This window comes from Sphaeramia orbicularis, unplaced genomic scaffold (genome assembly GCF_902148855.1).
Source record: "Sphaeramia orbicularis unplaced genomic scaffold, fSphaOr1.1, whole genome shotgun sequence".
NCBI classification, from domain to species: Eukaryota; Metazoa; Chordata; class Actinopteri; order Kurtiformes; family Apogonidae; genus Sphaeramia; species Sphaeramia orbicularis.
The window spans coordinates 53,945-68,898 of record NW_021941722.1 but is presented as its reverse complement, the minus strand read 5'-3'; the positions used below and the strand labels follow the sequence as shown (position 1 = coordinate 68,898).

At 45.3% G+C, this 14,954-nt stretch overlaps 1 protein-coding gene across 1 annotated transcript in view; it reads right to left on the bottom strand.

Moving 5' to 3' along the window:
* Nucleotides 1-217: 217 nt before the first annotated feature.
* LOC115416883 (chromodomain-helicase-DNA-binding protein 4-like) overlaps nt 218-14,954 on the bottom strand; it is a gene marked incomplete at its 3' end in the record, with an annotated part of 52,218 nt that continues 37,481 nt past the window's right edge. Inside the window, exons 13-26 of the mRNA XM_030130755.1 lie at nt 14,789-14,920; nt 14,542-14,641; nt 13,158-13,349; nt 12,131-12,331; nt 11,904-12,041; nt 10,168-10,289; nt 8,514-8,687; nt 8,289-8,430; nt 7,327-7,458; nt 5,856-5,973; nt 5,048-5,172; nt 3,111-3,203; nt 2,852-2,990; nt 218-387 (exon numbers count right to left, since the gene is read on the bottom strand). Of these exons, the coding sequence (XP_029986615.1) occupies nt 218-387; nt 2,852-2,990; nt 3,111-3,203; nt 5,048-5,172; nt 5,856-5,973; nt 7,327-7,458; nt 8,289-8,430; nt 8,514-8,687; nt 10,168-10,289; nt 11,904-12,041; nt 12,131-12,331; nt 13,158-13,349; nt 14,542-14,641; nt 14,789-14,920 (1,978 nt within the window). The remainder of the gene's footprint in view (nt 388-2,851; nt 2,991-3,110; nt 3,204-5,047; nt 5,173-5,855; nt 5,974-7,326; nt 7,459-8,288; nt 8,431-8,513; nt 8,688-10,167; nt 10,290-11,903; nt 12,042-12,130; nt 12,332-13,157; nt 13,350-14,541; nt 14,642-14,788; nt 14,921-14,954) is intronic.

Sequence of the window (14,954 nt, the reverse complement as noted above, 5' to 3'; positions counted from 1 at the left end):
AAAAATGAAGAAAAACAAAGTAAAATAATGAGAAAAATTAATAAAAACAAAGTAAAATAATGAAAAAAATGAAGAAAAATTTGAGTGAAATAATGAAAAAAATGAAGAAAAATAAGGTAAAATCAAAAACAACAGTTTGTCAAATTCAAACTGAATGAAACCCCCCTAAACTGAGTCAACTAAAGGGCGTGGCCCCGTCATCGGGGGCGTGTCTCACCTCCTCGTCCTCGTCCTTTACCACGTACTGCGCCACCTTGAAGGAACTCAGGTACTCGTTCATGCTCTGCAGCTCGGTGTCGTCGGTGGCGTCCTGGTTGCGGTCCAGCAGGCGGTCGATGGCCTTGTCGTCGTAGTGGATGATGCTGCTGTCCTCCTCCTTGTTCTCACCTAAGGACGGTCAAACCCGTAACCACAGTCAGCTGACCTGTTTCTGATGGTCAAACCCGGACCACAGTCAGCTGACCTGTTTCTGATGGTCAAACCTGGACCACAGTCAGCTGACCTGTTTCTGATGGTCAAACCCGGACCACAGTCAGCTGACCTGTTTCTGATGGTCAAACCCGGACCACAGTCAGCTGACCTGTTTCTGATGGTCAAACCTGGACCACAGTCAGCTGACCTGTTTCTGATGGTCAAACCCGGACCACAGTCAGCTGACCTGTTTCTGATGGTCAAACCCGGACCACAGTCAGCTGACCTGTTTCTGATGGTCAAACCCGGACCACAGTCAGCTGACCTGTTTCTGACGGTCAAACCTGGACCACAGTCAGCTGACCTGTTTCTGACGGTCAAACCTGGACCACAGTCAGCTGACCTGTTTCTGACGGTCAAACCTGGACCACAGTCAGCTGACCTGTTTCTGACGGTCAAACCTGGACCACAGTCAGCTGACCTGTTTCTGACGGTCAAACCTGGACCACAGTCAGCTGACCTGTTTCTGACGGTCAAACCTGGACCACAGTCAGCTGACCTGTTTCTGACGGTCAAACCTGGACCACAGTCAGCTGACCTGTTTCTGACGGTCAAACCTGGACCACAGTCAGCTGACCTGTTTCTGACGGTCAAACCTGGACCACAGTCAGCTGACCTGTTTCTGACGGTCAAACCTGGACCACAGTCAGCTGACCTGTTTCTGACGGTCAAACCTGGACCACAGTCAGCTGACCTGTTTCTGACGGTCAAACCTGGACCACAGTCAGCTGACCTGTTTCTGACGGTCAAACCTGGACCACAGTCAGCTGACCTGTTTCTGACGGTCAAACCCGTAACCACAGTCAGCTGACCTGTTTCTGATGGTCAAACCCGGACCACAGTCAGCTGACCTGTTTCTGATGGTCAAACCCGGACCACAGTCAGCTGACCTGTTTCTGATGGTCAAACCTGGACCACAGTCAGCTGACCTGTTTCTGATGGTCAAACCCGGACCACAGTCAGCTGACCTGTTTCTGACGGTCAAACCCGTAACCACAGTCAGCTGACCTGTTTCTGATGGTCAAACCCGGACCACAGTCAGCTGACCTGTTTCTGATGGTCAAACCTGGACCACAGTCAGCTGACCTGTTTCTGATGGTCAAACCTGGACCACAGTCAGCTGACCTGTTTCTGATGGTCAAACCCGGACCACAGTCAGCTGACCTGTTTCTGACGGTCAAACCCGTAACCACAGTCAGCTGACCTGTTTCTGATGGTCAAACCCGGACCACAGTCAGCTGACCTGTTTCTGATGGTCAAACCCGTAACCACAGTCAGCTGACCTGTTTCTGATGGTCAAACCCGGACCACAGTCAGCTGACCTGTTTCTGACGGTCAAACCTGGACCACAGTCAGCTGACCTGTTTCTGACGGTCAAACCTGGACCACAGTCAGCTGACCTGTTTCTGACGGTCAAACCTGGACCACAGTCAGCTGACCTGTTTCTGACGGTCAAACCTGGACCACAGTCAGCTGACCTGTTTCTGACGGTCAAACCTGGACCACACAGTGTTTACGCCCTGTCATCCCACTGAACCATTCCCCTGGACTGTAAATTGTTTACTGTTGCACCTTTTACCGTTCGATTGGACAGAGTTTTTAATCAATAAATATGTTTATTGATTTACTTCTGTCCATGTTCACTCATTAGTTGTGATAAATTATTTTTCTCCACATATTGTATAAATCGTCTTCACACTTTATGAACCTAGTGTTGTTTACATTTAAGTCTAAAAGTCATTGTTTCCAGAGGTCGACAGAACCTGTTCTCTGAACCTGTGGAACACTGGCTTTACCCACATGTGTCCATGTCAAAGCCTGTAGCCTTTAGCAGTTAGCCTGTAGCCTTTAACTTGTAGCCTTTTGCCTGTAGCCTTTAGTCTGTAGCCTTTAGCTTGTAGCCTCTAGCTTTTAGCCTGTAACCTTGAGCCTGTAGCCTTTTGCCTGTAGCCTTCAGCTTGTAGCCTTTAGCTTTTAGCCTGTAGCCTTTAGCTTGTAGCCTTCAGCTTGTAGCCTTTAGCTTTTAGCCTGTAGCCTTTAGCTTGTAGCCTTTAGCTTTTAGCCTGTAGCCTTTAGCTTGTAGCCTTCAGCTTGTAGCCTTTAGCCTGTAGCCTTCAGCCTGTAGCCTTTAGCTTGTAGCCTTTAGCTTTTAGCCTGTAGCCTTTAGCTTGTAGCCTTTAGCTTTTAGCCTGTAGCCTTTAGCTTGTAGCCTTCAGCTTGTAGCCTTTAGCCTGTAGCCTTCAGCCTGTAGCCTTTAGCTTGTAGCCTTTAGCTTATAGCCGATAGCCTTTAGCTTGTAGTCTTTAGCTTGTAGCCTTTAGCCGCACATGTTAAGACAGACGCTGGTGCGGTCTGTCAGAAGCCAAAGCTCCGCCCTCACCTTCTCCCTCGTCTTTGAACAGCGCCTCGGTTCCGAACTTGAGGATGTCGTCCAGCTCCTGTTTGGACATGGAGCCGGTCTTGGAGCCCAGACCGGGCCGGACCACCAGGTGGGTCAGCATCATCTTCTTCTTGGCGACCTGGAGAACACATGGATGAGGGGGTCAAAGGTCAGGGAAGGTCCAGATGTCAGGGGGTCAAAGGTCAGGGAAGGCCCAGATGTCAGGGGGTGTGGTTAAAGGTGTGGGCGTGGCTTGTACCTGGGTGATCCTCTCTTCCACTGAGGCTTTGGTGACAAAGCGGTAGATCATGACCTTCTTGTTCTGTCCGATCCGATGGGCTCTGCTGAAGGCCTGAAACACACCGACCCCGTTACAGAGCAGTCCAAATGGGCCTGGACGGCCAACCGGACCAGACCAGACCGGACTGGACCAGACCAGACCGGGTCACTGGGTCCTCCAAGGCTTAGAGTCTATAATGTGTTTTGTACAAGTTTTCCATTTATAACTGAACATGTTCTTTCAGACAAAAAGTACAATAAAAGCAGAATTTAAAAAAAGTATACTGTTCTCCAAATAATAATAATAATAATAAGTTGCATTTATAAAGCACTTTTCATTCAGCAGAATCACAAAGTGCTACAGAGAGAAGACAGAAAAGTAAATCCTTCCTCCAGTGTTGGTGTCATTTCCACATGTGTAAACATGTGTGAAGGAGTCCACACTTCTTTAATCCAGCCCTTTATTCCAATGCATCAGACTATATCAGGGATTAAAGCAAAAATTTTTCATCTGACTGAAAATTTTCTTCTGGTCAGAATCATTGGCCACTATTAAAAACGATGCAATCCAATACTACTATAGTGTACAAGTTTATCTAGTCAAATTTGGCAATACTGTAAAACCCACTGAATGGGAGAGTGTACAGGTGTAGAAGAGTAGGAACATGGAGAGAAAACATGTCATGAGTGGTACTGGTGGGGGGTCTGGGGGTCCTCCCCCAGAACATTTTTAAAGCTTCAGGTCAGTTCTGGTGTTCTGTGGTTAATTTTAAAGGGGATGAAAACCTGTGAAGCAAGTGAAAATAATAACTAGAAGAAAACCTTACTGCAAAAAATGAGTGAAAAACTGAAACAGAACTTCTATTCTGTTCCAGATCCTCTCTGAGGGGATTTGAACTACAGTGGCTTTGCAAATACCAAGGCTGTTACTCATTCAGTTTTATCTTGGTACTGTACCACACACATAGAAATAAGATGCTGAACGGGTCCAAATAAAGCACTTCTGCAGTCGGGCGCGTAACTGCGTAAGGCCGCGGTGCGCACAGCTGCACGCACGGGAAGGGGGCACACACACACACACACACACACACACACACACACACACACACACACACACACACACACACTAGTCATATACCGGCAAGAGGAGATCAGCCCTGAACCCAAACATGAAGGTCCATGCAGATCAGTTCTGTCTTCTTCCCTTTTCGCTGTGGTTCTTTCAGAATGAAAGCTCCTTGTTCGCACTAAACTCCAGTTAGTCTGGAGGCTGAACTTCAGTAAAGCTGAACTGGTCCATGTGTTTGTGAGGCACAGAATGAGCAGAGTTTCCTTCCAAACAGAAACAGTCATCAGCCTGTCCTCCTGACATAAAAATAAAGAAGTCATCTTATTATCATCACTGTTAAACCTGTCAGGCCCTGAGCCTGTGTTCAACACCTGCAGACCCAGGACAGCAGACCCAGGACCGCAGACCCAGGACAGCAGACCCAGGACCGCAGACCCAGGACAGGATCGCGGTGCCGACTGGACTCCATGAAACACGTGGGGAAGTTACTTCAATATGACTTTTTTCCCCCCTCCATTTTTCCATTTGATGGAAATCCGTCGTGGTGACGGAGAACTTTAATCCCTGGACTATATGAGTCTACATTAACCCTCTGCTGTCAGAGGTCTGACATAAATAAACGCTTTTAGAACATGCAGTGGTTAACGAAACATGTTGATATGTTTATATCAGTCATCAATATAACAATATAATTCTACATCCTAATCCACTACATATGCACTAAATATAACTCCTGCTTGACCTCTGTTTGACCCCTGTTTGGCCCCTGCTTGACCCTGGTCCATCATTGTTCCTGGTGCCCGTCAGACCCACAAGTGACTGAACTGATCCAAACTCTTCGTCTGTACCTGGATGTCGTTGTGGGGGTTCCAGTCGGAGTCGTAGATGATGACGGTGTCGGCGGTTGCCAGGTTGATGCCCAGGCCTCCGGCTCTGGTCGACAGCAGGAAGGCGAACTGCTGAGCGCCGGGAGCTGACGCACAGAAGGACGGATGGACAGAAGGACAGCAAATGTTAGCGTGTCTACTGTAAAGCAACATGTTTGTAACGTCATTAGATCTGCTCTGGAGGACCGGTTCTGTCCCAGAACAGAACTGGTCCTCACTAAACTGACGCCAGCTGTCAGTTCAGTTCAGAAGAACCCACTGGAAACAGGTGATTCTGATGAACCCGGGTTTTTGTGAATCAGATCTTTCTCTGTGTATTTAGGCCTGATTTCAGAAGTATTGATGAAAAGTATTTGATTTGTCCATTTATTCTGAAGTTTCAACAGTAAAAATGAATTTAATATTTTATTGTTTATTGCATCAGGCAGGAATACACAAAGACACACTGCATCTGGACCAGACTGGACTGGTCTGGATCAGACCAGTTTGGTCTGGATTAGACCGGTCTGGTCTGGACTAGACTAGACTAGACTGGTCTGGATCAGACCGGTCTGGTTGTGTTGGTTCGAGACCTTCCACCAGTGGACATAAACGGTGCTTTGGAACATGTGGGAGTAAAACCCTCTTATTGGTTGGTCTGGGTCTGACTGGGTCTTATTAGTCGGTCTGGGTCTGACTGGGTGGAGGTTCTGAGACCAGATGGGACAGTCGGAGCGTACCCCTGGGGTTCATTAACTCCTCCTGTGTTTTCTACAGCGTGCGCTCTCACCGTTGAAGCGGTCGATGGCTTCCTGTCTCATTCCTCCTGTGATGCCTCCGTCAATCCGCTCGTATTTGTAGCCCTCGTTCTCTAAGAAGTCCTCCAGCAGGTCCAACATCTTGGTCATCTGCGGGAAAACACAGCAGACGCTTTGGGTTTGGGTCCATGTTCAGGTGGACTGGGGTCAGGACGCCATCAGGCCAGGTTCAGTGGATTCCAGTGGTTCATTCTGGTCCTCAGATGGGACAGAATCCACTCTGCTCTGACCAATCAGAGCCCACCATCCATCATAACCCCCCCCCACACACACACACACACACAAAACAAGATTATAGAACAATGAGGCAGTGTGTCAGATACAGGCTGTGCTGTGTTCAGGGAACCCCCCAAAAAGGAGGATTTGATGAAATAAAACCAGAGAATGTCCGTCCAACACCTGGGTCTGGATCAGACAAAGACAGATGGAGAAGAATGGACAGACGATCTGATCCTCCATCTGAGAACCCCTGGGAGACCGAATATGATCTGAAGGACCTTTAGAACATGAACCCCTGAACCCTTTCATGCATGGATTATGAAGAAAGGATCTAGATTTTTTTTTAGATTGATTTTCTTTTTCAAAATTAGGTTAAAGTGTAAATGCATTTGGAATTTTTAAAAATTATGGTTTTATTAAGTAGATATTTTCCCTCCTCAGACCCAGAAAAAGACCAGTTTGGGCTTCTTAAAATTCAGTAATTGTCGATATTTGAAACATCATGATGCAACAGTTTTATCAGATGCATTTTGTTTTATTTTATGGAATGTCCTTTACAGTGGACAGTTGTTTTTGTGTCTAAGTCTGTGAACCTGTTGTCCAGTGGTGGACAGTAAACCCATATCTATCTATCTATCTATCTATCTTGTCATTCATGTTTGATTTGTGATTAATTGTAATCAATATCTACTGCAGATAGATTTTTTTGGGGTGTTTTTTTCATGTGTGCCATATGGGGATGTTTGATCACATATGTTAATGTAAGTAAAATGTCTTGTATATTTGTATGCACAAAACCCCCAAAAAATTAAGTAAAAAAAAAAAACCAAAACAAACCAAAACATCTACATTTCTCAGAACTGAACAGATACACAGACAGACAAATGCTCTGAGAACTTCTGTATGATGATATAGATTTACAAGAATTCTAAACTAAAACACTGATAAAATAAAAATCTTCCATGTCTCTCTCACCGACTGCACTCTGCTGCTCTCTGCACCACCCGCTTCCACCCCTCCCCCTCAGCCAATGCAGACCTATACCCTAATGTGTTCTAGACCAATAGAAAGAACCGCCCTCCGCTCACAAATGAGCTTTGGATTGTGTGGACGGTGTAAATGTGGAGTCGATCATTTCATCCAAAACCATCTGACGTTTACAGACTCACAAACAAAATCATTCTCACACTTTGACTGGAACTAAAACTGAAAAAGTCTTCTTACCTGAGAGAAGATGAGCACTCTGTGTCCTCCATCCTTCAGCTTCCTCATCATCTTCTGCAGTAACAGCAGTTTCCCAGCAGCCTTTGTGAGTGCCTGGCCGTCGTACATCCCGTTGGGCATCTTTGGAGCTTCCTGTTTTCAGGGACAAAAACAAACTTGGTTTAAAGTCACGTCAGTTCAGACAAACTTCTGCTTCTAATCAAACTTTATGCATGTGTTGATGTGTGGAACTATTCGATAAAATACAGTATCATCTGCATATGAGGATATTTGGAGATTTAACCGTATGCTCTGGGCTGGATTTTTAACATAATTAGTAGGAATTATACCACCTGTGGTCTGGATTAGACTGGTCTGGATTAGACCGGTCTGGTCTGGATTAGACCGGTCTGGTCTGGATTAGACTGGTCTGGTCTTGGTCTGGATTAGACTGGTCTGGTCTTGGTCTGGATTAGACTGGTCTGGTCATAGTCTGGTCTGAATTAGACTGGTGTGGTCTGGATTAGACTGGTGTGGTCTGGATTAGATTGGTTTGGTCTGGTCTTGGTCTGGATTAGACTGGTCTGGTTTTGGTTTAGATGAGACTGGTGTGGTCTCGATTAGACTGGTCTGGTCTGGATTAGACTGGTCTGGATTAGACTGGTTTGGTCTGGATTAGACTGGTGTGGTCTTGGCTGGGCTCAGCCTGGGCTGGTCTTGGTCTGGTCTGGATCAGCCTGGTCTGGTCTGGATCAGACTGGCCTGGCCTGGTCTGGTCTGGATCAGCCTGGCCTGGTTGTGTTGGTTTTAAACCCATCAGTGGAAGGAAACGCTCCTTTGGCATATGTTGAATGGATTCCTGTATTTTCTAAAGTGTCGTCAGAAATGTGACAGACTTCATCTTCTAGTCTAGACACAGAACTGAGCATGTGCAGTGGTGTCACCACAGTCTGTGTTGAATAATGGTTTGTCCTGGGCCGTACCATTGCAGCAGCGGGGAAGAGGTAGGGGTGGTTGCAGCATTTCTTCAGGTCCATGACCACGTTGAGCAGAGAAACCTGGTTTCCGCCTCCTTTGGTGTTCAGAGCCTCGAAGTTTTTCGTCAGGATGAACTTGTAGTATTTCCTGTCGACAGAAGATGGACACGTTAACGCGGCCGCACTGACACTTCCTGTCTGTGATGTCATAGGTGGGGGGTGGGGTCTTACTTCTGCATGGGGCTGAGCTCCACTCGGACGATGAGCTCGGTCTTTGAAGGCATGTGTTTGAAGACGTCGGCCTTCAGCCTGCGCAGCATGTGAGGCCCCAGCATGTCATGGAGCTTCTTTATCTGGTCTTCTTTAGCGATGTCTGCGAACTCCTCCAAGAAGCCCTCCAGGTTACTGCAGACAGACAGACAGAGAGATGAGTGAGAGACAGACAGACCAGAGTGAAATATTATTTTAATTTAGATAGTTGAATTCTTAAGTTTAATCACACTAGCGGTATTGTACCCGTGGTGCCATTGTACGATAGCATGAGAGGCTAAAATTTCCCAGCATACCTCACAACATTTGAATACAGACATATAATTGTGCCTAGTAGACAGTCAGGTAATGTTTGTATTCATTTGGCGAGTTTGGCAGCGATTGCGCCTGTGAAGGCTGAGGAAAACCTGTACAAACGCCCTCCTGTGCTGCAACATCGATCACAGATTGAGCGGACGGACACAGAATGTGCATTATATAGTAGGATATCAGTCATTATTATGCCGCATTTCCACTGCGTGGTACTGGCTTGACTCGGCCTTTTTGCGTTTCCATTAAGAAAAAGGACCTGGAATCTGGTACCCGGTACTAGTTTTTTGGTATCACCTCCGCCGAGGTTCCAAGCGATACTAAACCGTGACATATAAACACTGCAGACCACTGATTGGTCAGACAGTTTTCTCTGTGACCTTCTGTTTTACAAAAAATAGATGCAGAAGTGGACAGTAAATCTGTGGGTCCATTAATCCACATGATAATGGCCCAAAACTACACCAGGGTCGGTCCAGGAGGTTCAGTCTGTGGTGGATGATGTAAAAATTCAGACGAGTCAACACGGAATGAGCAAGTTTTCAGCAACTCTGAGCAGACGACACAGAAATAACGCACTGCATCGCTATGACGACCAGGTACTGTAAAGTGGGTAGTATCCTGGAATGGAAACGGTCTGCAGGAATACTGAGTCGAACCGAGCTGGTTCCACGTAGTGGAAACGCGGCATTAGTTAGGATTCCTTTGGGTCACTAGATTTCTTTGTTTCACTGGTCAGTGGTCCAGTTCTTCGGATAGTATTGGGTCACATCTTGGTCACATGCTAAACTGACAGACTTCTGATCACAGGACTTAGGTTTGACCTTAGGCACACTTTTAAATACACATGCACACAGACGATCGTAAACAGGAGATCAGAGGTAAACACACTGTCATTATGGGGTTTGACATTGAGTTGACGTATCACATCTGTTTGACTTTGGAGTCACATGACACCAGCCCATTTTCTGTGACCCAGCCCACCTAGCACAAGGGGGTCCGCCCATAGTTTGGAGATCAGTTTATAAGGATGATAAAAGTGATGTGCGCTGGAATGTCTGGATCCACTTCCCTGTTTGGGCTGTGGATCCTCAGCTCAGTTAGATTTAGTTTGTGATCAGATCAAGTCAACAATAAATCTATAAAATAAGACCTAAAAGAATCTGGACTTATTCTTGGAGCTGCCAACAAAAGAACACATTAACAAGAGACAGACAGGTCAGACAGACAGGCCTGTGAATCCTTGTGCTAAACAGGCATCAGGTCCACACCTCCTGGGTCCATAAACGGTGCCAGACTTTCGTACCTGAACCTCTCAGGTGTGAGGAAGTTGAGCAGGTGGAACAGTTCCTCCAGGTTGTTCTGCAGAGGAGTTCCAGTCAGCAGCAGCTTGTGTTGGAGAGGGTAGTTGTTCAACACCCGGAAAAACTACAGCAGAGAGACAGACAGGTGAGACAGACAGGTGAGTTTAACCCCAGTTACAGTGAGTGTACGTCCTTTCACCATTAAATATCAGAGCAAAAAATGGAGAGAATTTAATTGGAAAAATCTAATTTGTTATTTCATCACACCTAAAATTAAAAGTAAACAAATGAATACTCAACAGCCTTGTTGGAAACTTTGTAATCACATGGATTCAGATCACACACACACATTTTGGAAATGCTCAAATATCCAACAATTCTGGGGGAAGGTTCACTCAGCTCTCTGTCATGTGTTGGATATGCAATCCAAAATTCTTGTCTTGTTCTGTACCTCGGACATTTAGAAGAATCAGTGCATAAAGAAGACACATATCTGGTCCAGATCCTCCTGGTGGTCAGGAAGAAGGCCAGAACAAAGAACTGTCGTCAGACTGACACTCCGTCTGATAAACAATGGCTTTCAATCATAGATGATATACTTGTCATGGAACATCTGACATAAACTGAAGTTAAAAGAAAATCTCTTTATAAAAAACTGGGGAAAGTGGCTGACATTCAGAGACAAATGTAACTATTAAGGAACCTCAAATATTCTGACACCAACACTGGCTGTTCTGTTCACTTGTTTGTTTTTCTGTTCTTTTCCTACTCCTCAATTTGAGGACATTGTATTGTACTGATGAAAATTATATATATATATATATTTATTTATTTATTTATTTATTTATTTTTAAGATCTCAGAGCAAACTTTCACACAGACCAAACACTACTAGTGCTATTCTGTATGTACATGTTTTATGTGGATGTTTGGATGAAATTTCTGTTTTCTGTAACTTCTGCTGCTGTTGTCTGGAACAGGATACTCTGCAAAAGACTAAAAATAATAATAATAATAATAATAATAAGTTAAAGAAGACATTATTGAAACACAGTCAGGACTGAGTCATTTTTATTCTGAATAGAACCGTCTTAGATTTAATTCATCTTTACTGGGATCTCAGGGACTGCAGGCTGTTAGTGTGTGTGTGTGTGTGGATTCTGTTTGTGTTCCGTCTGTTTTTGCAGTTCTACCTTGGATTAGGGCTGTAGAATCTGGCGATATGATACAAATAACAAGACTGGGATCACCATATGATATGTCATGATACTGTTAAAAAGGCAGTTTTTTGTTTGTTTCTTTTTTTAAATGATTATTTCCTCGAAGAATTGAATTCCATCAGAAATCTGCACCAATCCTAAACACATTTGTATTTGATCCCAACAGGATCTAATGTTCTATCAGCAAATGTTCCAACTGTGTTCAAACTGAAATTCTGTTTTCCAGACATTCCAGTTTCAGATCCTGTTCAAATGTTCAGATTCTATTGGTTCACAACTAACATCAGAACAGGATTGGAGTTCAATCCCAACAAAGGAACAAACATGATTGAATAAAAGAGTGTGAAATAAGAATAAATAAGATCGAAACAATAAAGAAAAACAAAAATGAACCTCCACAATATCTGCATTTGAATAAATACCTAAAAATATTGATACAGTACTTTTTAATACCGATACAGTATTGTGAAATGAAATATGGCCATATATTGCAGAGCTGATCTTTTCTTGCAGCCCTACCTTGGACTGGTTGTTCTTGAGCCGGTGGGCCTCGTCCACGACCAGACAGGCCCAGTCGATGGAGCCCAGGGCGGCCATGTCGATGGTGATGAGCTCGTAGGACGTCAGCAGGACGTGGAACTTCACAGACGAGTCTTTCTGTTGGACCACAAACACATAAAGTCCGTTTCATGCTTGTCCGGTCGGTTCTTTTGAAGGTTCTCCTCCATCTGTCCACCATCTCTCACCTTCATCCTGGATGCCTTCTTCCCTCCTCGGATGGCGTTGTCCTCGAAGGAGAACTCGTTCTCTCTGATCACCGCTCGGCTGTCCTTATCGCCCACGTAGGTCACCACGTACATGTCAGGAGCCCACATCTCAAACTCCCTCTCCCAGTTTATGATGGTGGACAAGGGAGCACTGACGAGGAAGGGCCCCTTAGAATGACCCTGGAAGAGGAGGAGGAAGAGGAGGAGGAGGAGAAGGAAGAAGAGGAGGAGGAAGAGGAGGGGGAGGAGGAAGAAGAGGAGGGGGAGAAGGAAGAAGAGGAGGAGGAAGAGGAGGGGGAGGAGGAAGAGGAGGAGGGGGAGAAGGAAGAAGAGGAGGAGGAAGAGGAGGAGGGGGAGAAGGAAGAAGAGGAGGAGGAAGAGGAGGGGGAGGAGGAAGAGGAGGAGGGGGAGAAGGAAGAAGAGGAGGAGGAAGAGGAGGGGGAGGAGGAAGAAGAGGAGGAGGAGGAAGAGGAGGGGGAGAAGGAAGAGGAAGAGGAGGGGGAGAAGGAAGAGGAGGTAGATTTCAGTCATGGGTCTGTATCAGGTCTCAGATTTTCAGTTTTATACAAAATAAATAAATAAATAAATAAATAAATGAGGAAATCAAACCAGTGAAAATAATTGATCCTGGAAAAACCCAAATGTGACAGAAGGTGTAGGTGGAGCTGAGGCAGCAGGTCCATGCCCCTGTGCATTCTGGGTAGGTGGTTTCTGTCTGACCTCCTGCTTTCCAACAGGGTGTGGCCTTAACTGAACTGACCCTTCATCCTGTTTGGACTACATACATCCTGGTCCTGAAGCTGCCGTTTCTTCTCTTGTTTAAAACCTGCACACATGTCTACAGTTTCTTCTTCTCTTGTTTAAAACCTGCACACATGTCTACAGTTTCTTCTTCTCTTGTTTAAAACCTGCACACATGTCTACAGTTTCTTCTTCTCTTGTTTAAAACCTTCACATGTGTACAGTTTTAGAGGGCGGGGCCAGTGCAGCATCCGGACACACCCACCTCTTTATAGAGCGAGTAGAGGAAGACGGCGGTCTGCACGGTCTTTCCCAGCCCCATCTCGTCGGCCAGGATGGTGTCGGTTCCCTGGGCCCAGGAGAACCGGAGCCAGTTGAGCCCCTCCAGCTGGTAGGGGTGCAGCGTCCCCCCAGTACTGTCCAGGTACTCCGGCTGACGCTCGAACTTTATGGTGGGCTGAAGGACAAAGACAGAAGGATGGACGTCAGACAGATAAACAGAAGGATGGACGTCAGATGGACAAATGGAACACTGAGGCCGTTTACATCCACAGGAAAACTCTGAGCAGTGTCAGATCTGTGGAGTTATCCACAGAGTGTTAACCACCAGAAGTCTGGGTTTAATTACATGGTGAATGGGATCCCGCAGGGCACCGTCTCAGACCCCATCCTTTATCTGTTTACATTCATGTATGTTCAGATGTGGGTCTACAGACAGACACTGACCCAGTTTACATCCACACTAACACTCTGATCAGTGTTAAAATCATAGACCACAGAAGTGACGTAGAAGAAAATAGCGGGAAGTTTATTCTGCGTCACTAGACTCAAACATCAGAGAAGAAAATATGAGAGAAATAATGAAAAAACGAACAAAACAGAACAAAAATTGACTGAAATAATGAAAAAATAGGACCAGTGGCCCTGTATCTTAGCGACCAAATTCAAAGCTTTGGGAAATGTATCCAGATCCATTTCTTCTCCCCCAGTTCTGTGTATTTATTCTATTACAGAAATAGTCCATGTTTTGCTCATATTCAGTCAGATCTGTAAAAAATTCAGATTCATCCTTGATATCATTGATACTGATTTATTGGATCAATCCACTTCCTATCTGTTATAATGGGAACATTTTTCAAAGTCGCAGCAAATCCAGAATCAGATCTGGATCCAAATAATTTCACTAACTTTTGTTGACATCATCATAAAGAAGCTGTAGACCAAGTTTGAAGTCAATCGGAACTGTAGTTTCGGAGAAGAAGATGATTGAAAGTTTTGTAACAGACGATGACAGATGCTGTGTGACGCCAATAGCTTATGGTCTGTCGGCCGGTAAGCTAAAAATGAACCAAACTCAACAAAAACTGAGTGAAAGAATGGCATTCCTTTCTTTCTAGTTTCCATTTAACAGACACATTCAAACACAGTGAACTAGTTTATGGAAGCTGAAGCTCGACCACATCAAATGTAATACCTTTAAAGACTTTTTCAAAAGTTTATTAAATGCAGTTTTGTAAATTTCAGACCTTTACAGACCCAGTGTGAACCCTGTTTAATGTCAGATTTCTGTTTCTGATTGACTGTACTAAACAAAAAGAAAACATCCTTTTGTCGGTGACACTAAGCTGTCAATCAAACGCTGAACTTACGTCGACCACAGGGTTCTCTGGCGGTCGGTCTGGCCTCTTCACCTTCCCCTTCACTTTAATCTTCTTTCCAGGTCGACCTTCGTCTCCCATCATCAGCTCTCTACAGGTTCAACACAGCATCACACACACTATTAGACACATTAGAGTGTTTGAGTGGAGAAGTCTGTCAATAATTTTATAGAACAGTGATAGTTCTGCTTGACAGTGTTCTACTGGTGGGTTGTGTCGTGTTAGTTTTGTGTGTGACCTGTGGTTCCAGAACTGCAGTTTGTAGGTGTCGAACTCGGGCACGTCCATGTCCTCTGCCTCCCAGGTGGCCTGGTCGTACGGCAGCTCACGCCACTTGATCAGATAGTGGACGTTGTTCTTTCTGTCCACACTGAGACGCAGACGGATGGACAGAGGAATCAGAG